At 33.8% G+C, this 27,515-nt stretch overlaps 1 protein-coding gene across 16 annotated transcripts in view; it reads right to left on the minus strand.

The window, feature by feature from the left end:
* LOC122567754 (doublesex- and mab-3-related transcription factor 1Y-like) overlaps window positions 1–27,515 on the minus strand; it is a 102,707-nt gene that overhangs the window by 52,114 nt on the left and 23,078 nt on the right. For 9 of the 16 annotated variants that reach the window (XM_043726697.1, XM_043726704.1, XM_043726690.1 and 6 more), the window contains 2 exons: window positions 9,583–9,726; window positions 7,848–9,394 (listed from right to left, as the gene is read on the minus strand). In XM_043726697.1, the coding sequence (XP_043582632.1) occupies window positions 9,327–9,394; window positions 9,583–9,726 (212 nt within the window). In that variant the 3' untranslated portion in view covers window positions 7,848–9,326. Of the gene's footprint in view, window positions 1–7,847; window positions 9,395–9,582; window positions 9,727–15,564; window positions 15,823–27,515 lie in introns of those variants that run through there. The other 7 variants (XM_043726700.1, XM_043726701.1, XM_043726699.1 and 4 more) reach the window with 5 other exon arrangements.

The raw sequence follows: 27,515 nt of genomic DNA on the forward strand, positions 1-27,515 counted from the left end.
TGTAACTATCCGACCGAATACAGTGTGCAATTTCACGCGCTGCTCTATCCGAAATAAGTCGCGGTCTACCGTTTTGTGAAGAAATTGGTGCACTAACATACTTTTTTCTTATTCTTGCAACTATCGTATGACTGACACCACATTTCTCTGCAATTTGCCGCAACGACAAACCTTTATCACACAAACAAATAATACTGTTCTTTCTATCTTCACTAAGTGGCTCATCTTGAATTAAGCATATCAAACTGAAAAGTAATCTAACAATGGTGTGGAACAGTTGACTGCGAAACAGTGGACAATCAGTGCTTATTGACAGTTTCGTTTCCCTGACATTTACATGCTATCATAAACGTTTCTGACGAAACGTGCAAAACTGTAAACATTGTTTCAAAACACAATTATTATAAACTATTCTGTACATTATTAATGTTAATGAAAATAAACTATTACATTTCGTTAATCAGTCGTAGCTTGTAGTTACTGTTACCTAATCTTTACCGTTCACTTGAAAAATTAGTCGTAGTATCGCCTTTAACATAAACCTAGCGGAGTGTGTTTACACTTTTGCTTGTCACTGTATGTGTATATGTACGTTCCTTAAAGATCAACACGCAAGGGATCACCGAGGCCTGACTCCTTTAACAATGTAACTAAGTCACGAGTAACAATTTTAATTAGTCGTACTTTTTCGCTTGGTTTTTTTAAGTCGCGATTACCATATAGTTAATAACGAACTTGCCAATTGCACACACAATGAAAAAATAAGCAAATACAAATGAAACATTTGTCTTACCGACGCGTGATTATGTATATATCGGCATAAGAATACAGAGAGAGTCGGTACAAAGAGATAGATGTAAAATTGTTGCAAAAACAATGACAAGAAACGAGATTCTATACTTCAAATGAACGATAATGTAGAAGGAGTGAATAATTGCAAAGTAATTCGAATGCCTTCGTCGAGATAATTAAAGATTCATTTGAATAAATAACTTGATCATTCAGTAAGGTACGAAAAGCTTCTCGTACTTTCATCTTTCATTTATTTTGTAAAATAAGTAAATTAATAGTTTGTGTTGAATTATAATCTGAGCTAGTGTTAACAATTTTGGTACACAATGTGAACTTTGTGACTGTCTTTTGCATATTTACAAATATTGAACGAAAGTTGGAGCTTTTTTATTGAACTACTCTTACGTTTTTATAAATACATTATCTATTTGAAACAATTTTTTGGGGAGATATTGGTAACAGCTAAAAGCTATATATATATAGACTTAAGCTTAAGAAAGTAGTCTATATCGAACAAACAATTCTTATGTTTGTTATAAATAACTTCAATTTGTTCCATTTCACGGAAGACGGGAGAGGACGCATTAAAATTTTTTTGCCGTAAATAATATACTTTTCGTTGATGTTTAAAAACACTATAATGTTAAAAATCAAATCAATACGTAAATCGTATTATTTATATCGACGAACGTATCGAAAGAGATATGTCTAGACATTCAATTTTCTCCTTAAGAGCGTAAAATTGGATAGAGCTGATCCTGTATCATTTTGAACATAGAAGAAACTGCATGTATATTACTCACATACCACAAGTATCGAAGATTTTGTTCTGGTCTTTCAGAGGCTTATTAAATGTTACCTGACCTTACTTTATTCCCTTAATATATTACGTCGATTGAAATAGGATTTTTAATGGGTGAACGCATCGATGCACGAAGCGGAGCACTGCCTGGTTTTTGTGAAAGTAGGTAAATTAAATTAAAGCTGTAATTAAATCAATTGCACAAAATAATATATGCAAGCACCGGATTAATATTCACGCTGTTGTGGAACAATAATTGGTTCTTCGCAATCTTCGAATATATAATATATATAACAAAATATGAATATATAACAATAGAAATAAAACACGAGGAATGCATCAGAATTGATTAATACAAATATAAGAATATAAGAGATAATCTATTAAGGAATAAATGAAACATTATCATGTTACACTACTCGATCGCGGCGAGCCGTCGAGTTTCGCGGTGAGTCAGGTGAACCTCACCTCGATAGTATGGATGACGACCGTGTAATTACGAAGAGGATCTCTTTGTGCAATTATCGAATATTTCCTGTATTATTGCTAGACAACGATTTAATAAATACGATGGGAGTAATAATTATCCTGCAGATGTTTATGCACTTATGAGAAATTTGAATGTGCAGAAATATACAAGAATATATAAAATATTAAAGGTAAAAGGCTATAATATTTAATATTACTAGAGGAAACAATAGAACATTGATACATTTTTCCAGACATTCGAAAAACAAAAATATGGGTATGACTGTTTTAAACAATTTTTGATAGTTTCAATTCCCTTTTAATATTCAACGTAACCCATAACGTACCGATCACAGAAGGTAATTGCGTAAGAAATTTTCATTTGGTTTGATAACTTTCTTAGAACATTAACCTTCCTTTCTGAAAAAGCAACATTTGATTTCCGTATTTCTCTTTTTCTTCGAAATAATGAAGACATTAACCAATAAATTTACATCACAGCCAACAAGAAAATGCTTCCAATCTTACGATCTATCTTGTCACTTCAAATACGTGCTTAGTTTCCATGAAATACGTACAATTGAGATCGAATCGGTCTTTCAATTGACCAACGAATAGGAAAATAGTAACCTGCCATATTCGTGTTACGCCCTCTTGATTTGAACGTGAATCTATAAATTTGTCTTGTGACATAATCTCGAAGCTAGCTATGCACGACCCACGTAACAGACATATTTCGCGTATAGAAAATTAACTCTTAACATTCCATTCTAAGTGAAGTTGTATCAACGTAACTATTTCCGTTCCACGGAAATCATAAATCTACTAGCAACATACACTTAAGTGACTGTATGCAACATCATAATACAAAATAACGTCCATTACGTCTAACGTCTATACGTGTTAGATGTAACAGTGTGAACAGTCACAATCCAAAATTTTTACTCATTTTCGCAGGTATTTATAAAGATGTGTTATGATAATTACATAATTTAAAAGAACTGGTTCTATATCTTACTTCACTTCTACTATAAAAGTTAAGTAAGTTGACGTTACCTTAACTCAATATTTCATTTAGTATCTTTTTTCTTTCAATTCATATCATCTAGTTCTATGTAAATAATCCTACAGTTTTATGGAAAACAAAGAAATTGAGATATCGTAGTACCGTGATAAGCAATACATTTTTATTCAAAGCAAGGCCTAAATTAATTACGTCTCCTAATAGCTCACTCTAATAGACCTTTCTCGAGTCCACTGTCGACGAAGCGTCGCTTCATAGACGGGTATTAGACGCTTCTCTATGCTTCTATGCAGCGACCTTTGTACATCTGTCCACGAAACAGCAGCGAACTGTTTTCGTCGCTACGCGTTTTCATCGTGATCACTGGCGCTGACACTGTCAGTAGCGAGGTGTACGTTGGAGCGATAAACGAATCTCTTGATATAGAATGAAAGCGTCTTCCTCGTGGCTCGGCATTTCAATAATGAGATAAAATATATCTTACTGCACGCTTCGTACTCTGAACACCAGCATAGACATATAGTCACGTCTAGTAGGCTAACGCTTCATGGACAATGAGCCTTAGATTTATGCAAATCTGACGCATTATTTCTATGCTTGATTCTTGATGAGCAGCGTTTAAATCTACCGAAACAATCTCCATCGACTATTGAAGTCGCTGGAAAAAAATAATAAACGATAGCGCATCACCAGCAATTTTCCTGTAATGTGAATATGATTTAATATGAATTTAACGCATAACTTATACATTACTTATTCCAAAAAAAGAGCGAGGGCAATTATTTCTTTGGCATTGAGAGATTCATCCTTGAAAAGATTAAAAATGAGGACTGTAACGCCTGGAATTACCTTATCCTTTTATTTCTCGGAACAGAGATTATTCGTGCCGCTTGAACGACGTTGGTTTCTTTGGAACGGGCGAATGTCGAATTCGATATCCAACCTGTCGCATTCTCTCGTCAGTACGAGAAACAGAACGGAGCAATGAACAAAACGACATTTCCGCCGGCGCAGCGTGACGACAAGCGTCATTCTACTCTTCTCTTTAAAGGCATTAGTTGCGGTAATGCCTCGGGATAATTAAGGTATAACTTGTGTACACCGACGTTACACGCCCATATTTATTTGCTCGAGGCTGACCACAAACGGCGTTCTTGTGCCAGCAGCAACATTTTTCTTTTTACCGGGCGTCATTAATCTCTGCCTCAAGTGGCTAGGTGTAAAGGTTCGCCTTTCAGTTGGCGCGTCCTGGACTGCACACAAGTCATGTATTTCACGCACACGAGTATTCAACTAACGTCTTGCGATTTCGTAGATAACACACTGGACGAATAGCGAAGAATATGCGGTATCGAAAGATATCGAAAGTTGTGTTATGTTTTTTTCAGTTGATAGAAAGTGAGGATTTAAACGGAGATAATCGGAGTCGATAAGAATGCTTGTGCGTATAGATTGCACGCTTCAGATATGTGAATTCAGTGTTGATGTTGAATTCATGAAGTTACGTAAAATGGAAACAGCTTTGTCGATTCTTTCGATACGAACAGTGTATTGTTGTATGCGATTAGGCCGTGCAAAGATATTTTCTATACGTAAACACGAAATTATTTATAAAATAACTTGATATAATGCAACACTATTACACATAAAGTGGTACACAGATGTGAAAATCTCTGCTAACTGCTAATCGTAAGTGTCTTTGTCTGACCATCTCTTTAAAGTGTTTAAATGACTAAACTATAAAGCAATCTTTAACTCATCAGCACAATCGCATATTTAATTGCGATCGATAAACTAATTTCGGTGCGAATGAACGAACCAACAGAATTGAAAACAACGAAACGTTTCGAGAGTGAATCGAACAATATATTTAACAACAGTTTAACCACTTGCAGCAACTTATAACTGTAAATCGTCTACCTGTTTTCCAACAAACTGGCAGGAATGCGACTTTCTACGTAGACTTAAAGGTATCCAACTCGACTTTCAGTTCCGCGCGAACGTATATATATATATATCTAGCTTAGAACGGTGTTGGCATGCATGAAACACGACGTCTTCACCATAATTGCTGTTCCCTCGTACCGCAATTCGAGCTAATAGCGTACTACGCGTACAATCTATTTCCAGCTACTATAAGGCGCAGTCTATTTTTCTTACCGATAAGCTGAACGTGTTGCATGCAACTTTCATTTGCAACTTTTCCTTTTTACTATTTCTGTAGTGTCGCGGGAGACAAATACGTGAAATCTACAACACGCTTCAAATGAAATAATTAATGGTACTCGGGTATATGGATAGTAACATAGTGGTAAACTGCTGAGATTTTTACCGGCTATTTATCAGTTCCGTATTATGTCTGCTTTAAATCATTCGAGTACGGCTTGTTTCGTTATTGAATGTAATTGATAGCTTAGATAGTCTTTCTTCGCGCATATCGATTCCGATAATTGAGAGTAAGCTATTAGTCGTTGCTACGTATTAAGTCTGAGAAACGCTTGATACGGTTCACCGTCTTAATTATTAAAGATTGTGATCTTTAAATAGTAAACTGTGTACAGAGATAGAATTACAGAAATATTTGAAATATTACGAATCGAATGATCGCGAACGTTTGCTTTGACAGCGAGTAATAAATTTTCGCTTGCAATCTTGGAAAAATTGTTCCTGTTTTTTCTCCAACCATTGAAAATTTTCATCCACTATCAAAGTCTTAATATTGTCTTTTTTCACTATATACCTTTCTGTTACCTACGTTACACGAGTCATTCACGAAAGTCTTCTGTATCTGTACTTACATACGGAATACTGTACATAGAGAAGTTAAGAATGCGCATCCTTAAAAGAAAAAGGAAAATAAGCAAAGAAAAGACAAGCGCGATTGATAAAGAAATATCCAACGAACGAGACAACGGATCGATATAAAAGCTACCATAAAAAATTGAAAGAATTTAGAAAATAAATCAGCACGGGAGCTGTTAAGTTACATAATCCATTAAACATCAACCAGTGAAATAATGTACAAATGTTGTACGAGCGCAACAATGGCGAAGGGTGAATAAGGTAGGATAAGTTAATGTTTTGTCAAAAGGCAAAAAATAAATATATTGGAATAATAGTCCATTAAAAGAATTAGAAGAATAGTCCATTACACAAATCAAAGCGAAAAAAAGGATTTCTATAATACAAAAAAAGTAATTTTTTATCATATTTATATATAAAGTACTTTCATTTCTTCAAATTTCATAATATATATGTATTATAGGAACTAAAATCAGAACAATGTTGGAAAAATTCTAGAAATTCCTTTTCATAATTGCAATGTGAATTCGATAGAATTCAATTATGTATACTAATTGAAAAGAAATTACATAGGTAAGGTTGCGTTCGCACATCTTTGCTTCTTAATGGATGAGAATACTCTAAATTACCCAGTACATAATTTGTAATTTTACGTAATTTCTTCGTTCTTTCGTGTCTTTAATAGCCTATGTAAGCGATAGAGGCAACTATAAATACCATTTTAAAAAGTCACCTTGCGTGTCTTAAAATGATGCTGTGATTCCACGTTTCAACCGCAGCAGACAAAGTCTTAACAAAAATCCAAATAAAATATCAAACATCAATTTCTACTTGAGTTTATAAGATGCTTTTTGAGTGGTAATTTATCACACTAAATGTGCAGCGTGAACCTAATTCTTTAAGCCCAACAAAAAAGTGCATCAGAGTAGCGAAGCCATCTCACGTCACTCATCAAGACACCTTAATAAACAATGAAGTGGCAATTTGGTCAGTCTATTTGCAGCTTATTTGGAGGAGCTTGTGTACAAGACAGAGGCATGATGATCAACGATGATACGTGCCCCAGGCCAGCACAGGTTTCTGATGGCAATATTATGACTTACGAGCTACAGACCGCACGCTTAAGCGATTTATAATGATTGGCTCCAGCAAACAGTAGTCAAGTAAGTAAACTACTTAATAAATTATGCCTCAACCTTTTTCACGCCTGCTTGATCGCCCCATCTTTATAATTTTTTACTCCTGCCAGACAGAGGAAGATAGAGGGTGAACGCACCTGACCGGTTATTATGTCGCATTTCATGGTATTCTACCCCGTGTTATCTGGAAAATACTCATCCATCCAGCTAATGTGTCCAAGTTTCCTCGCGAATTGCATTAACATGTACCTTAATAGAAGCGATTTTATTTTTGGATTTAATTAGCAACCCCTTGTCAGGGTACCTCATCCAGCAAATGTATCACGAGACACTTCTGGACAAATATTCTTTTGATAAAAGGATGTTTGTAAATTATTACGTATTATAATGTATGTATATATTTTATCTATATCGTTAGCTTAATTATACGTAGATATATCTATCCCAATTAATGAATCAAAATACATTAAATTATAAGTTATAGAATGTGAAGCTAATATATTATAGGTAATGTGACGAAAAATATTCTGATTTCAAAAGACGCTCTTGTATAAGATTTTTCGAAATATTAAAGATGGAACATTTTACTACTAGCTACGGCCAGTACGTGGCTATTTTTTTTTTTTTTTTTTTTACGTCAAGTGTTTTGAGCTTTGTTTCAGCAATTAAAAATCATTTTCACGTAAAATATTTAAATTCAAAGCTGTGGTAACGAGATTAATTTACGCCTTCCTTCCATATTGCATAATACGTCGTCGTCAGCTCTTATAATTATATTACCTAATTAATCATAGGTACAAATTACAAAATGAAATCCTACCTTGATAATCGTCGCAAATTCCATTTGACTGAATCGGGAATTTCTCGAGCTCAAATCTTCGCGTGCAAAATATTGTATTTCAATGACACACTGATTTATACGATGATTCATAAAATACCGACGAACACAGAAAATATCAATTACGATGTGATGACACCGAAAAACTTAAACTCTCGTATAGCAGATAATCTTAAAAATGATCTGGAAATTTAGTAATACGTTGTATGCACGTACTCGTAAAAGTAGATAAAGTATTTGTAATAATATATGCCTTTTAAACTTTATTCTGCCTATAATTATAACATAATTTACATGTTGCAGATATAAAGAAATTCCAGAAGAGATGTTTTTTGAGAGGTAACATCTAAACAAAATTCAATCGTCCATTAAAGAAACGGTAATATTCCGTGAGACAATAATGTAACTTTTTTATTTCCAATATTTTTGATATTTTTTAAATTATACTTTTCCTAACGTATTTGCGAAAGTCTTCTGATTAAAATGACACCAAATACATGCCTATATATATATAAATTGCAAATGTAACCTCGATCAGAAATTGACGCTATTCGATCAAAAATAATACATTTTAAATTGATTTGGATATGAATTAATTATTAAACATCTTCGATCTACTCATTTTTGCGAATATCATACATACCTCTAAATTCTTCGAATTCCATTTCAAATTATCCTACGTGGCTTATTCGCAGATGTGTATAATGTACATATTTCTACATACATCTTCTTGGTGATATTAAACCAAATCTTCCTATGTAGACCAAATCATAACGAATCTTGGGGTGTTGAACCATATATAGAAATCATCGAAGGACCGTTTTCGGCCATAAAGAGTCTTCGAAAACGATGATTTCGTAACTCAATCAGCGAGACGCATACGTGGAAAATTTTCTTAGTGACAAGTGGAGAACCGTGAACGTAACGAAATTAGCAGCAGGAGATTGGCAGCGTAAATATCGCGAAAACGAACGAAGAAGCTATAATACGTTATGCGATGCTAAATCGGATTATTCACCCTATCCTGTCCAGAAATATTTCTTTATTGCGACAATTTGAAAGGTTCATGTCTCCGATTCTGAATTATTTTTCGGGGAACTCAGCATGCCATAATTTTGTACAATAATAACAAAAAATTTGGAAATCAACGTAATGGTGAAATCAATTCTGAACGATGATATCACGATGTAGCACCACGATAGTGAAGGAAGTTTATCGCTTTAAATGTTGCCAATTTCATCACCCTGCAACTTCCACGTGCGAGAAAAGAAAACTGTCTTCCAATCGTTGAATCACAGTTAAATTTACCTTTGTCGCTTCTCCAATGAAAACTTCAAGAAGGCAGAACGCGACAAACTTGGGAAAAGAATCTTCTATCGATATCGCTTTTAAGAAAACTTTACGAAATTCAAATAATCATACAAAAAAAGCCTGTGAAATGTTTCTGCTGCCATAACGCGTTCAAGTAGGCCATAAATTTACGATAAGCAAAAAAAATTTGTAGATTTTCGGATAGAAGACTATGGAAGCTAGAGAGAAGAAGATGAAATTGTTACTTTCCATCGTTGAGTGTTAAATAAAGATAAAGTTGTATTATAATAGTAAATTCTTTTCTGTACATTCGATAATATACTTGTATGATTTATTGAAAATGTCATGATCTTAACGCGTCTATAACAGAAACACGAAGACAAATTCAGAACAAAGTATACTTTACCATCGACCATGCGCCTCACGACTTCCTCCGGATTAGCTCCTGCATATTTTAAATTGATGTACATCAACAATATCGCTTCCCAAGGATATTGGAAGAGTTCTACGAGCTTGGTACTATGTTCCAGCAGGATTTCCACGCTTTCACCTGCGACACAATCCAAACATCATACATTGTTAAAACGAATTAAATTTTTTATTCTATAAGTTTGAACATTGAAAAGATTAAGAAATATTGTATTATGTAAAAATATTGTATTGTACAAAATTATGATCGTATTATATACGATCATATTCATCATAATAAACATCGTATCGCTATTTGGCATTGATAGGTGATGGCACGAGTTAAAAACTACAAGCTGCAAAGGTGAGGCTCTTTAAAATTTACAAAGAAATTTAACGACGTTAGAAGGCTGACTTCACGCGAGATATGTCACTGCATGTTTGCGAAAGCAATACGATCTTCCACTTATAGCGTCACAAAACAACTGAAAATGAGCCAGTATCGTAAAAATAAGGCCAAGGTAATAGCGGCGTAAGTGCATCATAGTTTTGTCCACTGATGCAAAACTAATGAAATTATAAATAGATCTATCATTCAATAAAAGCAAATTTGAAATTCTCTTAGCTATATCACCAGCAATATCAAGCAACGCAACGATATGTTAGTATATTATTGTAAATACATTTTATTTAATCCATTTGTCAATCGATAGAAGTGAACAAAGAATCCGCTTAATGTGAATTCCTGTAGGTGCGAAAAGAAATTAAAAAAAAAAGAAAGAAAAATAGTGAAACGTAATAAAGATATGAAATACGAAGGTTAAGAATACGTAATCCTTGTTTTAGAAGGATTCCAAACGCAAACTGTAGCATAAACATTCTTGCACAATATGCGACACGCGTGATTAATTTTTAATGCACATGTATAAATTCATTTTGCTATTTATATGAATTTCCGATTAGCAATAAACGTATCGATATAAATGCATCGTTGCACGTTTGACAACGCTCGCAATTTATTTATTATCCGATTAATAACTTAGTAGATTTTTCAGAAAAGAACATACATATTCTTTATGCAAGATCTTACGACCTTCTACGTTTTTCGGAGCAAATATCAACAAGTTAATAAAATAATGCTGAAATAAGTCCACAGATAATTCTGCTTGAAATGTAGACAAACCGGTACGGCACGAATGTAAAGTGTCTATGATTTTTTTCATATTTTGAAACATTTCAATAAAATGCACGTATATGCGTGATACATATAATTTAATTATTAGCTGTGCTTGGTTAGATTTGATAGAATCTGCGAACTGACATGATTTGATTCTCATAATATATATATATATATATATATTTCTCCATCACTGATCGAGTCGTTATTCACAGTACATATATATACATACATGCACACAAATGCATATCTATGTCATCCCACGTGGTCTTCGGTTCACGCCGGCCGGAAGCCACCGAAAAGCGCGAGCCGAGCGTGCGCGTACGTAACCGGCAAGTAGACGCGTGTCGAAGTAAATAAATATCGATTTTAAACAACGAACAACGGCCTCGTTTCTCCCGTTTATGTTACAGTGTATAACAGCATAGCGCGCAAGGGGTGGGAAAATAGTGATTCGGTAGAGGGGCGGTTAGTTCCTGCAAGAGAAATGGAACCGTGGAGTATAACGTTCGCGAACATGTACAAGGACAATAATTCCCCAGCCGTTATGACATGATATATTAGATATTAAGGCAGCCAATAGTAGCGCGTCCGCTCGCCACAGCTCCGCCTATATAAGAGGCCTTCTGGATCGTTTTTAAAAGGCGGAAATGGTTCTCCCCTCTTTCCGCTACAGCTCTGCGCTGTACACTCTCTTTTGCCTCGTTCCGTTACTGTCTCCCCTTCTACTACACTGTCTGTCGCTTTTTCCAGGCAAACCCGAGTCTCCCTCTCCCGTATTGCCATCCCCCGGCGTTCTATCGGATAGACACCACGACGCGGACCACAGGTGCCGCGCCACCCGGACGCCAGGCGTTGGTTCCCTCCTTTTCTGTGCACAGGTGAACCCGGCCAACCAGGTGCTGCAGCTTCGTACCCGCGGCGTATGCGTGCTCACTCTCTTTGGAAGAGGTATGCTGCCTTCGTTAGAGAGCGAGACACGAGCGGAGAACGCGAACGCGAACGCGGGGGAGCGAGAGAGAATGAAATTCTGCAAGAGAAGAGACACCGAGAGAAAGAGGGGAAAAAGAGTGAGAAACAAGTAGAGGGGTTGCCCTCTGACCGGAGAAGAACTCCGACTATGGTCGTTAGTCTTCACGTCGGTGCTTCTTGTTTTCTGGCGAGTCGATGATGCGTCCCGCGTTTCAGTCATTCTTGTCCCTCTTCAAGAAATCATCGGGAAACTTCCCCTCCCCTTCCTAGCTATTTGCTCGAACGAGTTAATCCAAAATAGTTAAAAACCACTCTGAAACTCTGTATTTACACTTCGTAAATGCAAAAGGCTTTCCCTGTCGTAATTTAATATTGCAAAGTAATGGTGTCGCATCGAGACGTACACGACGACGTGTACATGAAACAGCTAAAGAGAATATCAGATTTAATACTTGATTGTTTGCTATCACAAGACGGTTTATATTTAAATTACTTGCGATTGAAACACGTATAAGCGAGGCGTATTCAAATAAGGCGAAAGCATCCCGTCGATTGATCCATGATATGTAAATCGATAATATAAGAGGAAGTAAAAGCTGTCTGAGAAAGCACGCTGTTCAATAGTATGGCAAATAATGCTAATTTCGTGGTTTAAAGTATAACGATAGTTTTCGATACTGAAATCCAGTGAGATTAATTATATTTTGACGTGCAAGCAAGTGAAGATAAATATGTAACTGTGTATCAGTATGTCTGGCTAACTTCGGTAAACCGAACCGTTCTTTTTGAGAAATTACTATAATCGTGTACTGAATTCGATATTACTATCATTCATACTGATTTCAATTTACTGTGCGAATTAACTGTCTTTTGTTTGTTACTAATTTTCAGTATGATATACGTTTGGAATTTCCTGGATCATTAAAACTGTAAGTGTACAAAGAACACGACAATTAGTGGCTGAAGGTGCACGTTTGTTTAATTTCCATCGGTAACAAGATTTGAAAAATTGATCGACTCCAAAGTCGATGTGCGTCTGCAGTGAATGTCATGCTTTACTTTTCTTTTTTATTATTTCCTTAGTCCGTGGAGGATTAATGATTAAAAAATGAAAATTATAGAAAACATCAAAAAATCGATAGATCAATTTCGAAATGTTATCATCTCCTTATCTTCTGCACTTCTTTAAATAACTTTTTATAGATAATTCATCTTGCGAATTTCATCATTATATTCTCATCTTAAATTAATAAAATTACATGTAACAACATAATTATCGTTTATTAAGAAAGAAATTGCAGTTTATGACAAAGAAATCTACGATTATAAAATTCTTCAAAATCCAACATGAATTGGAGCATTGAACATGCATAAGAAATCTATCGGTGTAGGTACTACTATTTCAACGATTATTATTTTTATTCATATTTTCACACATCACATGTTATCAGAATTTTATTCCATAAACAAACTAGATCGTTGACAAGTAAGATTCTTCGAAAGGATTTTTACTTTTACCAAAAGATTTCAAACGCTTGCTTCTTCGAGTTTTTCTAAGCTGTTCTTAGAAGAAAATTGAATTTTCACATGCATATAAACTATCTAATTCGAAAACGGAGTACCAGAAAACGTGTGTATGTGTATCCACGGATAGTTAACTCTCTCAACAGATAAAATATTCGTACATAGCATTTACTGTATTTACTAAAGTAGTATCGTAACTTTAAACCGCCATCAATCATAAAATATCAGAAACAACTGACAACGCATAATTTTGCCTCATACTCGTGCTCCTTACTTAAAATTCTCAATGCGAGAATTGATTGTAAAATACTAGTAAAAAAAAATATTCGTGCACCAATGAGTCGCACAGTTAAAAAAGAAAAGAAACACGTGCCAGCATACGAATACATACAGTGCTCGTATAACAGTGGTGAAAGGTTCCAAGTTGCTTAATCCGCTTAATCATCGTAAACAATTATTCCTGATCGAATGATAAATAAATAGTTTCGTGGGCAAGAACCGACGAGTGGAACCGTAACAAGTCTTTGTCGATAAAATCGGTACCAAGAACTTAAAGAGTAAACACACTCCAATGCATGGGGACAGAAGAAGTTTATAAGATTGCATCCTGTCAATCGCCATACTGTTTAATTTTGCTTCAATTACTTCATGACGTCGTGTTCCCACGACCCTTAGAAAAAACTTGTGTATCCAATTCTTCAAGTAAGCTTATCTTATTCCTTCCTGTTTAAATTTTTTACATTCTCATCAAATCTCCATATACGTATCCAGAAAACCTCTAATTGAAGCAAAACTATTTCCGTTTTCGACGCTGATCCATCGTCCTCGCCGTTTCCCATACCCGGTGCAAGACAATTTCCCCACATATAAATTTGAAATATAGGATTCAAAAATAAGATACAGAACTTTGAAAAAGTCAGACTATCTTCGAAACTGTGAGCGACTTTCGTATCATTTTTCAGTAAAAATTTGTAAAATAACAATTGCTTAAATTCAACATATACATATTACAACTTGAATGTATGTATCTACGTATATACGTGCAATTAATCTATATAGAGATCCTTAAAACAAGAGGAATGATTCTGATTTTCAAAACACATAATTTCATGACTAACGTTTATAACGGCTCGTAAGATCGCGCTACTTTACATCTGAACAAGAAGCAAAGTACAAGCAAAATATGAAACCTGAATAAAAAATTATAACATTTGCTGCGATTTTGATACGCTGACTTTGATACTAAACAAATCATTCGACAGTCGTCTTTCCGGACGTATTTAGTATTTACTGTAATAAAATTGTTTTACGATCATTTTAAATAATAATAACGTGCAGTTCAAATTTTCCGTTTAAGAATACTACGAGGCTACAAGATAAATTAATTCAGTAACTTTTTTACTTTAACGACTTCTGTCAATTTTGCATAAATGAATATAAATAACAGATTATAAATATACTCCTTCTTTTGACCTTGTATATGTATAATAAGGAAACTTAGAAGCTGACAGCATCTCGTAAACGTGATAGTGATATCTAGTTTATGGTATCGTTGGGAAATATTGTAATACCACGGAAATATAATAATCTACTAGTTTATTCAAGAATTTAGTGTTTTGTTTGAATTTAGTGAATTTATATCCAAAGTGTCTGCAATAAAAAAAACTTTAAGCAAATGCATTGTTATCAGAAGGAAATAAACGGCAGTTTAATGAGAAGTACTTATCAATATTACGTGCTATCATCAGAATTGTCCTAAGATCGGTATATACTATTACAATAATTACAAGCAAATTGTTTGCTTTGTCATTTCGTTAGCAGTTTCTTTCGCTTCGCTCTTCTTTATCTCAGTTAACTTTAACAAAAACCAATTTGTCATCGTCTACTACGCAAAACGATTATGAAACAAGCCATTAGAAGTTTTTTTATCGTAAAAAAATAAAAAAAACACGTGCATTCTAACTACTACTACTACTATAAAGAACGCGATTATGTTCTTGAACATCAAAGTGAAAGAAACGGATGACCTATTAAATTGTCAAACAGTAGGAGAGTGTCGTGCAGTACCGACTGCTCGAAGCTTTTTTGTTGCATTTTGAGTACAATGTCAGTAAAAATTGTGATTTAAAAAATGAGTTCGCGGTACAAATGGAACTTAAAATAAAAGAAGGGAGATTAATTTTAAGAAATTCAATAATAAGAGTTGACAATTTGCAAGAGTAAAGGTGTTGTAATTTGTAGGAAAGGAAAAGTCGTCGTCAAACACTGATTAATTATTTAATTAATAGATTTTTCGGTCTAAATTTGATTAATAACGTTAAAAAAAGACATTTACATATTAGAATACACATTTTTACCCAAATTTTATTTTTACATATATCACAAGTAAAACAATTAATATTTATAGTTTGTGCATTCGACGTGTGTTTAGCATTCATATTCGTTGTTTTTGGAACTCCGAAAGCCTCAGCGGCGGATCTCTGAATCATTTTATTTTCGAGAAATAACTTCAAAGCCCCGTTCTCAAAGGTGCATTTGCTTTTTTCTACTTTGGAACTTCAGTTTCTGTGCGGGGAAAAGGCAGAAAAAAGATTAAATAAATATCCTGTAATTTCATTGCAATTTCCAACAGATTAAACGTATAAAGAAAAAAATATTTGGTCTATACTGGTCGACGACTGATTTGATCAGTACTGGAAGACAAACATGTAGAAAGGTTTCATAATATACAAAGGAAGTTGCAAGTCTAGAGTTGATAATTACATTAAACAGACTAGATATAGTATACATAATAGAAAAAAAAATAATTTACTTACCTGAGAAACAAATAATCAACTCTAGAAAATAACTTTCAACACTTAGAATATCAACGTGTACGTTCAACGTATCAGGACAACGCGAACAACGGAATAAACTATATGCCTCCGAAATATAGTACACGGAATTGTTATATTCATTTGTTTATTCAAATAAAAAATACTAATATCTGGCGAAAATATCGAGAAATATAACGATGTTGGTACTCTATACTAGTAGATACTGCACGACTCTCCCTCAATTAACTGCTTCACAGAATACAACGAAACATGAATTATAATATCGTAATATGAAATATAATATCGTATATCCACGCTGGAATATACACGGCGTAAAAGAAACATGCGGGTATAATTCGCAAAGTCTGAGAGGAATAAAAAAAAAGAAAGGAGTAGTGATCGTAACGATATCCGATAACAAAAACTTTGATACGAGTCCGCGAATTATGTGACGCTGCTGAAGCCAATCGCCACTAGTATTATGCCGACTGATAATACTGTTTTACATACGCAGCATACTTCGACAGAAACTCTCGTATATTTATAAAGAGAAAGGTATAAATAATAAACGAGACTTAAAAAAATGTTTGGACTTCGGGGTGTATACATCTATGTTTACAATCAGAAAAACTGTTGAATAGAATAAGATCACTTTGGTCTGTATCTAAGTGTTATAAATATTTCATTATCTTCCTGGTTATTTGCTGCTCGATTTATAGAAAATGTACCATTGAAATCTTTCAATCCAAAATTTGGTAGTTATCGACATCTCATCCATTTCACCGATTTCGATGATTTTTAAATATGTTGTAGAAATCGACATTTTGAACAGCTTTTACTTATAGATGTAACACGTGTATATGCTGCTCGGCCTTAGTTTCCGAGATATTCGCAAAAAATTGTCGGTACCACTATAGCGAATTCTAGCAATAATGTGCGTCCGTGACAGCATATTCTTCAGTTTGGTTGCCGACGGCTGGATAAAACGACATCCAACCCAAACATATATAAGCTATAAACAAAAGATAAGAATTAGGTTTGGGTTAGACGTTATTTAATCAGCTCGCTGTGCCGTAAGGGCCCTTTTCCACTTGTAACTAGTAACGCGACTTGCCAAGAGTCGCGCGCGACGCCGAACAAAGGTCAGTTTTATTCTTTTAATGGAGCTACACATTTTTTAACATATTAATGAACCTGTCGTGGTGTTCTTTGTAAAAAAAATTATTAACTTATACATGTGGAAAACCTGTTAGTATAGAACAAAAAAAGTTTTGGGAAAACTGAGAAACATAGATAAAATAATTAAATTTTGTGTTTTATAATATGTCGTCATCATCGTAATATTAATTATTTATATTCAAGATATTATAAATTAGAATATTATATATAATGATAATAATAATATAGTATATATTATTACTATATACTATTATATACTACTATAAGTTAATAGTATCATGTTTTGAAATGTCTTCAGACAAAATCCCTCACACTTCCAGCAGCAAAATGACATTCAGCCGATGCCTTTAACTACAATAAAAGAAATCAAGCATTTTTATTTTTGATTTGTGATCAATGAAAATTTTACCAACGTATTTCTTACATTTTTTTCATTAAAATGAAACCAAACACGATATAATTTGAAGCATATTTGCTTGCTTAATAAATGATAATTGAATATATATAAATAAGCAAATATAATTAAATTATATCGTGTTTGGTCTCGTTTTAATTACACAGATCACGCAAATACGTCAGTAGAAGATTAATTTTAAAAAAGTCAAAAATAAAAATGTTCCGCTTTTGAATTAGTACCTAGATACATTGTCTCGCCGATATCCGACATTGAATCGTGTTACATTACTCGATCGCGGCGGACCGTCGGGTTCTGCAGTGTATCAAAGGAATCTCTCTCTGTAGTGGGGATGACGACTGTGCAATTATGCGGAGAATTTTTTTGTACAATTATCGAATGTTTCCTGTACTTTATAGTCGCACGCGACTGATCTGTCGCGGTGAGTCGCGCATTGACTTTGCAGTTGCGCGTAATCCTTAGTAGCGATATCACTAATGGAAATTGTGCCATATTCGACGATGGATTTTGTAGTCGCGCGCGATTATTCGCAAGTCTCAGAAACTAAGGACGGGTTATATATATATAGGAAAAAGTTGTTCAGAATCACGTCGCCGAAAATATATTAAAAAATCATCGAAATCGGCGAGGTGAATGACGTATGGATAATTATGGAAAAATTTGTCTATTTGAATTTTCTTCGAAAGTATGAATACAAATAAATTCATTCTAATATATATAAATTTTTATCCTAATTCCTGTATTATTGCATTATTTATTTTCAACTTATTGCGAAGTATGCACAAAATGTTGAAACAAGAAACAAGTTTCTTTATACCACCACTGATAACTCACAAAATATATTTTCTCTTACACCGTAACTTATTGAAACAATTTTTACGGGACCAGATTAACTTCTATTATGTACAGATCATACTATACCATAAAATGGAAAAAATGATTAGCATTAAAACTTTTTTATTACCAGATTAAAAAAGAATTAAAACCTATTTAGACACGTTTGACGACGAATCTAATAACAACGAATTAGAGATGACACAAGCGTGTATACATAAAATATCGATGTTCAGTAAACTAACTTTAATAATCCGGAATCCTTATACAATTTCCTCCAGAATAGTTTCCTTCTCTATTTGCAATTTAAATTGAATGTATTAGCTCTGCAATAACTAATGAAGCGACACTAGCGTCATATATGTGTTAACTACAGATATGTTCTTTGATTATTTATTACTCTTATTCTTCCATATTTCAAATATTCGAAATTATTGGATTTTTCTACAAGCATAATAAAACCCACGTTTTGTTAATTTTTGCCGTGAAAGTTGCTTGAAGTTAAACGGTCATCATAGAGTTAAGGAAATTTTTATATTATACTTCATAGTATATATTCATATATTATTCCAACTATCGTAATGGAAGAATAACATTAATTGTAAATGATGTTGTTAAAAATCGCAAAATAGGTGCGAAAATAATGTTGCTATTACCCTCTTAGAAGAATAACAACCATATTGAGATTAATAATACATATATTCGTACGATCATCGTAAGAACCGAAGAATAAAGCTTTCGTGATCAATGTCAAAGGTGAAACACCATCAGCGACAATGATAACCGATTAACACAGAATTTTCTCTCGGGACAATTCTGACCACACGAATACGATTATATCGTTTTATAGATGTGCGTTTGATTGCATGAAATTGGTCGTTAACTCGATATCCTCTCTGGTATCCGAAGAACAAAGGCTATAACCGTGACATTGTTAGAAATCCCGCACAAATCGTATAGCAAGCTCACTTAACCTGTGACACGAATAAAAATGTTTGTAGAATGCATTTTCAAGTGTCATTGTGTAAATCACATTGAACTAGTTTGCTCGATATCCCAAGCACGAAGTCAATATCACTCGAATACGCCAAGTGCTTGCCGAAAGAAATTATGTGACGAAAAGAAATTACTTCTAAACTAACGCAAGTGCCTATGCGCAAAGAAAGCTACGAGCTAGAATTTTGCCAGGGATCGCATACAAGCACGTAAATACGAGATTTCACGAATTTCCAGCTTGATGATCCCTGCGAGGATCTCGTGTTACATAGAGGAACGCGAAACCCCCGTCTACATTTCGACCACTGGTCGTGTGTTCGATGGACATACATCGCGGCACACATAGCTCTCACGAGGGATGATTTAGAAACGGGCTTTGTAGCAATGATACCGTTGTATCGCCACGTAATTGAAACCCTGGCCTGTACACCGATGAGGGGCCGTTTCAATGACAAAAGACACGTCGTATCGCACCGAGTATCATTCACTAGGCCGATGTTCTCTTGCCAAGCGGAACAAAAGCTTTCAGACTTTCAGCACTCTTCTACGCCTTGCGGGACGCCTTTTGATCATGTTACAAAAAAAATCGTTTTTATTATTTCATTTAACATAAACGAACGTATGAAAATAATCTTTCTCACTATCGCTTCCCAACGATGATTAAGTTTCTCTGGGTAAAGTGGGAAAACGATCGTTGAATTGAAAGTTTAGACTGAGAAATCGCGGGACATGAATTTTTTAGCGGTACCTATAGAATAAGAGGAATTAATTAATTGATATTTATGAAAATTGTTCGAAGAAGAGTATAAGGAATAAAAGAATTTTGTAAAATCTTCATTTTGCCAGAAATGTGTCTGTTATAACTAAACAATGAAATTACGGATATCTGTAATTACTGAATAAAAATGAAATGATTAGAATTGAGTTACGTAAATTCATAACAAATATATTTTCTTCCTTATTTGGAATCAATGTCAATACATACTTTTAACGCGCTTAAAAATTATTGATGAAACAGAATCAAACCGCTCAAACAAAATACTTATTGCTAACTCTGAACAAGAACCTACACAGCCGCTTCATTAATGATAGAAGTTTTCTACCCAGAAACTTCTTTAATATCTACTTTAACGTATCCATCGACATTTTAAAGACAAGAGAAGGAAAGTTACAGACGTATCGCCTACGCAACCTCTCGCTACACTGGAAGCTTTGTACTTGACGTTTTACGTGTATTTCAATAAAAACGATATAACCGAAACCCTTTGCAACAATTCTTCTTCGCCTATAAAAATAGTCAACGCGAAATCGCAATAAGTTCCAGTGGAAAGAGCCGAATGAAGGAACGGTCGTGAACGCGGCAGCTTTTACGAGACACGACATTTCGGAAGCAGTAAAATTCTATCCTGTCAAGCGTTCGCATAAAATCCTTGCTCGCTTTTGGCCATTGCTTGCAAACAGACGAACGTATTCCTCGTTCGTTTTAAAAAATTACTTGGGATACGCATGTGCGATGTTCGTGCGATAGTTAAAACAGATCTTAGATAATAGATGGAAAAATGTATGTACCTGGTAAATTCTTCTGAATAAGCTAGCTAAGTAATTTTCGTTATCCTAACATCCCTTGTATTTTTTATTGTCGTTGCTTTTTATCCTAATTTACTATTAGTTCTCTTTTTATTTTTTGTTAGCTTGCAAGTCAGTTTTCACTTTGTAATAACGACTTTGTTATATGATTTGTACATAATTGTTTCTTTGAAACTATTTACAGCTTCAGTTTTAGCTATTGTTTGTATGATCAACCAATAAGTAGTTAAAATCAATACAGGAAATACTTATATATAAAATTCGCGCGAGTATTGTGTAACTGACTTGCACTGTATCTGTATCGCAGTATACCTGCGATAAAATATGTGACATTACACGTCATTCTCATTAGCTTATTTTATATATTCAATTCGTTTGCTTGCCAAATAGTTATGTACTTGGTTCCCGAAAATTGATTTTGATTCAATCACTAATTTCCACTTGTTGAAGTTTGGTAAACATACAAATTACTATCCCAATTATAATTACGTTAAAACAACATTTTAATTTGGAAACATTCGATTCCCGCCACTTCGGAGGTACGTACATATGTACGTACATGCAAAATTCTCGCAAATAGTGAACTTTTTGCATTTTAAACGCATAGCCCGGCCGTACAGTACAGTGCCGAACAATTCACATGCGATAAAAAAGTTAGCAATAAGTAAGTATACACCTCCGTGGCTGAATTAACAGTTTCGTGAAATGAAAACGATGACGTCACGCGACGCCCGACATGCCGCGTCGCGACGAACTAGCGATCTTACACGCAGACATACTAGCGTTGCGCGGACACACCACGTACAATGCAAGTCGAGAGAGCGAAAGACCATAAACACCCCTGTGAAGGCTGGCCGAGATGCCGTGAAGATCGTTGCCCTCCGGGTGCACAGTAGAAGTAAGTAGAAGGCCGTAAAGATTTTAGGACTCTTTGGACATGAGATGTTGGCTGACGCGGCGGCAGCGCTATGCAACAACGAAAATCAACCGACTCGGCTTGCCCGCGTTCCTTCCACTGGAATTCTGCGAACCACCCTTCTGCGAGATTTTTCTTCCGATTTTATCAGAGAATTGGGAAAAGCACGCGAGGATTTTCGGTTACCAGAACACTCGTTGATAAAACGCTCGAATTTTACCGGGATATCGATCACTACAGAAGATTGGAGGATGGTTCCTTGTAAGAAAGATCATAAAAGAAGGACAGAACACTGAAAGAGTACTGCTACATTTTTATTTCGAAAAAAATTTTTTTATCTTTAATATTAACCTTTTCAAGATCGATTTGTCATTTATTCTCGGTTCCTATTATGATTTGTAATTATTTGCTAATTGAACCATTTTGTCGCATATATTTGAAGAAAGAAGACGTAGTATCACTAGAATTTGAGATCACTTTTATAAAACGACAAGTATAAGTAAAACAAATTATAAGCGAGATCGAAATTATAGTAAAGGTAAAATTTATCTGAGAGCAAGTGAAAGGCTTTTACATATATACATATATATATATATATCTTGTATGCTTGAAGCCTTGAAAGTATCCTGAAAGTAGTCCGCTTTAAAAATCATATTCTACCTTTTACACTTTTACCTACTTCCTGGCTTGATCTAATCTTATCATAAAAGCAAGGACAGTAAAACATTCAAAATTATGATATGATAAATTAAAATGAGCTTTCAAAATTGATACTCTATAAGGCAGAAGGCATATACCTTTTGAAAGGAGCTTCAAAATTTTGTAGCCTCTGTAGGTTTAACTTGAGATATCTTAATTCGCTTTAACACGTAAGTAGGTGTACAAATAAGGAATAAAAACAGTTAAAGGACAACATGATAAAAGGAAGACATTCATAGAAAAGAAAGAGTGATAACGCGGAAATACGAGTCGTAAGTTACTTGCTTGATGTGCAAGTGTGGATCGCCAACACTGATGGGAGCTATAATATTTTATGGCATTCTTGTGATAGTAGTAAGCTGCCCACTGAGCAGAGCAGATACAGCGAGGGTGAAAGTGACAGATCATTTAACCTTGTCGCCTCGTAAAAGAGACCCGACTCGAGTCACTAGACTGTGACCAACTTTACAATCCACCCTTCCTTCAGGCGGGTTGACCAAAACCTTGCAAACTACAACCACGCTGTTTTTAAGACTGATTTAAATTCAGAGTCGATAGTTTAAGATACACACGAATCAATTCTTTTGTTCCTTGCCAACTTATTTAACAGCCACAAATATTTGTAATTTATCCATTGCACAAACATTTTAACATTTAGAAATGTATAAGAATTATTTATAAGTGAAATGAAACTGTATTTATGTAGTTAGTTTCTAAAAATAACACGAGAGTAATATTCTACTTCACAGTTCGAAATGAGTGTGCACCTATGTAATAGTACCGAGAAAATAGAAGTGTTAACTTAGTTGCAGAATAGTTGGCAGTGATAACGGACGTATATATATAAGCTCATAACAGCAATAACAAGCACAGATACTGGGTATTACATATTCGTTTGAATATCATAGAACTTTCGTTTGAAACGCTACTTCGACATTTCAAACAACTGTCTAATAACATAAAAAGCTCACGTAAATAACTTTTCTCTGAACTATGTGTTAAACTCAAAGCAAGAAACTTCAAAAGTACCATTGCAACAGATACTGTCACGAACGATCTTATTGCGTATTGAGGATAGATCTATGTATAGAATGAAAAGGCCACACGCATCGATATTTCACACGTTACTCGTACATATTGTTTTTTAATATCAAGTTTAAAATTATTTACAAGGAGCATTGTTCGATTGACGATGAAATTGCATAGATTTTTGCTTCATCAATGGTTGCCGATAACTTACAAAATTTTTATAATTTATCATGGTTATTATTTTTGTAATTATTTAATTTTCCAAAGCAGGAGTACTACCTTCTTAATTAATTTTCTCGTAAAATCTCGTAAAGTATTATTCTTCGTCTCTGTTACTGGCAATTAATTGAAGAGGTGGATCTACTTTTGTGAAAAGCGACCAGTGAGCAATAGTTTGCAACTTGCGCGAGTTTATCTGTTACATAATTTGAAATATTTACAAATAGCTTCTCTTTATCAAATAGTATGTTCAATTGGAATGTGTCGACATATAATCACCGTACAAGATAAGGTTTTATTTACGTAGTTTTCTTCTGATTTATTAATAAAAAATATACAATAAATAAAAGTGAAGCTAGCTTCTAATCTAATCTATCAATAGCATTTCTAAAAATATTTTTATATGGCTTGTAGTACTCTTTCGGTTTGTATTAAAAAATCTATACGACTCCATTATTAATTAAATAGTATTTCGTATTAATGTATCCAACTTAGAAAAACTTGATTTACCAGACATCCGCGAAAAATCGAACAACTTTGAATGTCAATGCTACTACTACTACAAAATGTATAAGCGGTAAGCAAAAGCATCAGTTCGTATCCTATAACCATTTCCACGGTTCAGTAATCGATTGTGTTTCTAAGCACATGTTCCATTTAATATAACTTGCAAAAACAATGAAGGGAATAAATTCTCTTGTTAACTCAATCGTGCGTGATAGAATATCTCTCTATTCTGAAGAAAGTATAATTATAAGATTTCAGCAGATAAATATTGCAGTTTTACTCGGATTAAGTGTTTCTTTCGAATTCTTTGTTTCAATGTTAATGAGAAAGGAAAAGATATAAAAAGTTACGAATTTTATTAGTTCATTTAAAGTATGATGATCGTACAGTCATATATAACTAACTAAAATTAATTGCTTAACTCATTCACACAGTAACTATAAAGTAGCATAGTACCGTAAGTTTCACATCTGAAGTGTCACAATACCTAGCGTAGTTACTAATATTTTTAAAAAGTTGAAACTAAGTATTTTATAAAAACATTATTTTTAGATTATTTTAGAAATATCAAGGAAAAATTCAAGCAACCTTGACGATAAAAAATATATAATTATATATTATCTGAGTCATGCATTTTAAATTTTCCGTGATTTTGTTACACTGCCAAAGGATTAATTTAATTGGCACGACAGTTTCATCTGAAGAAACAGAGAAAGACAAAGTTATACATGTTCGTTACAATGTCAGTCTAGGAATATCCTATTGTACTATATTTAGCTACAGTTGTTAAGTAATTGAAATTGAAATTTTAAAGTTACCTTCGATATACAGCAAGTAGGAAGCTCTGCATGATACTAATTTGCTTTTAACAAGAGAGTGAAAAACTATATTTATGTCTATTAATAGTTAATCCCTTTACTATAAATGTCAAATTTTTTACATTATGTTCTTAAGATCAAAATAAATCAAAAGAGAGTTTAGGAAGAAAATATTGCTATGGATGGCAAAAAAATTAATTAATTAAAATTATATTTTGCTATGTAGCATTAGAGAGACATTAATAATTCGTTGAGTTCGCCTATTCAAAATAGATTTTAATAATGCACGAGTCTCAGAACATTAATGTTCCTTATCTTTTCTGTTGTATTGTATATTTCTGCTAACATATACATACATACTAAGAAAAAGTCATAAGCTGTCTTATGCATCATCAGTCTTGTACTTTTCATAGTATGCATATAATTATATCAAACGACCTACACTTTTTACGCGTAAAAATCGAAGAACAGTCAAGTATTGATGATTTCCAAGTACGTTTAGTAACATCGATCGATTCTTCTGACTGAACGCGCGATATCGACGACGACGAAGCTTGTCACGACAGGAAACGAACGCTTGACGCATGAGAAATGTTACTTTGTCTCTTTGTGCAATTTAGCTTACATCTTTTCCACCGTTAAATTCGTAGCTAGAGAAGATGACTAAAATTAATCTATTGCAGATTAGTGCCTTCATGGGGATTCGAATTGCCACAATAAAAAACAAAATCAATGAGGAATATAAAAATAATGATATCGTACAAAGCAAATTTAATCTTCGTTATTTACGTTCTTAGATTTAATTGTCCCAGCAATCGGTTTATATTTCATATCAGTTATAATTAAATTACAAGCTAAGGGATCAACAAGCATTAGTAATTTATTTATATTTCAAATGGCATTGCAGTTTTAGCTTCAGCCTACAGGTATGTATTTATTTAATCGCTTTTGCAAATACTTGGCAGCATTTTTGTATTTGCATAAGACAAGTATAATTTAACTATATATATTCTTATCAGTATTTTCATATTAACTGAAGTTTCAGTGAAGAAAGAACACAGTATTATTAAATAAATATTATAAATAAAATTTTATATATTTTATATATAACTAATGTAAAATAGTTATATGATTCATTGTATATTATTACAATTTTTAATTACTTCCTAATGTTGTTAAATTGGCTAAGATATAATAAACAAGATATATACTATGAACAATATTTGCATTATACATAGAATACAGAATCGTTTCTTTTTAAAGTTAAAGAATACGCCTTCGAAGGAATAGAAATCGACGTCAACACAATTTGACGAGTATAACTTGATGAACATTCATCGCCTGTATATAATAAGTACTAATGGATTTATCGCAGTTGTATCTAGAATGGATTATTTACGTAAACGATCTGATATTAACACTAAACCTATCGGTGCGGTCAAATTGACCGATCTCGCGACTTCTACACAAATTTAACCATATTTAGACTTTATCATATCGCTTCATAATTTCTGACTTTTTCTAAAACATGCATACAATATATTTTTCGGTATTTAATTTTAGTTTGCTCTTTTATTTTCTGAGAAAAATTTGTACTCTATCTTGCGTACCGTGAGCGGTCATTTTGACCGCTCGACAAAATATGTTAGTTATTCTTAAAATATATGCAATCAGTACAAAGAAAGGGTTATCTCAAGATCAAACAAAATTAGTAATAACAAATAATAACAGCTGTTAAACCCGTAATCTTGTCATAAAACAATCCATCCCTCGATCAAGATAGCCACCAACTGTCAAGACATATCAACTCAGGTCCATTATAATTCTAAGGCCACCTGATCCTAATCCTAATCCTAATCGCCACAAAATTTAGCACTTTTTACAATCCACTGTTACAAACATTTTAAAAGTCGAGAAGTTTCTTAGAGTTATTGCTCATTGCTATAAAACACGGGAAAAGCTTTGTCAACTCCACCCTGGAGTAACCGTTGGTGGAGAATGGTCAATACTCATCAATATTTTCATATAAATATCGCCGTCAAAGATCATATTTTTACTTGCTATTGTCTTTTCGACTAGAATATATCTCGGTTTGTTAGTCATTTAGTCGACATCTAAATTTGTTATCTCTAAAACTCAGACAGAAAGCATCTCAGAGCATTTTGTGTAAAGTTGTTATAAAAGGAAATCAAATTTGACAATAATTTTGTATTTCGTACATGGTATTATTTTGTGATAAATAT

Source organism: Bombus pyrosoma, linkage group LG5 (assembly GCF_014825855.1).
Source record: "Bombus pyrosoma isolate SC7728 linkage group LG5, ASM1482585v1, whole genome shotgun sequence".
Lineage (NCBI taxonomy): Eukaryota > Metazoa > Arthropoda > Insecta > Hymenoptera > Apidae > Bombus > Bombus pyrosoma.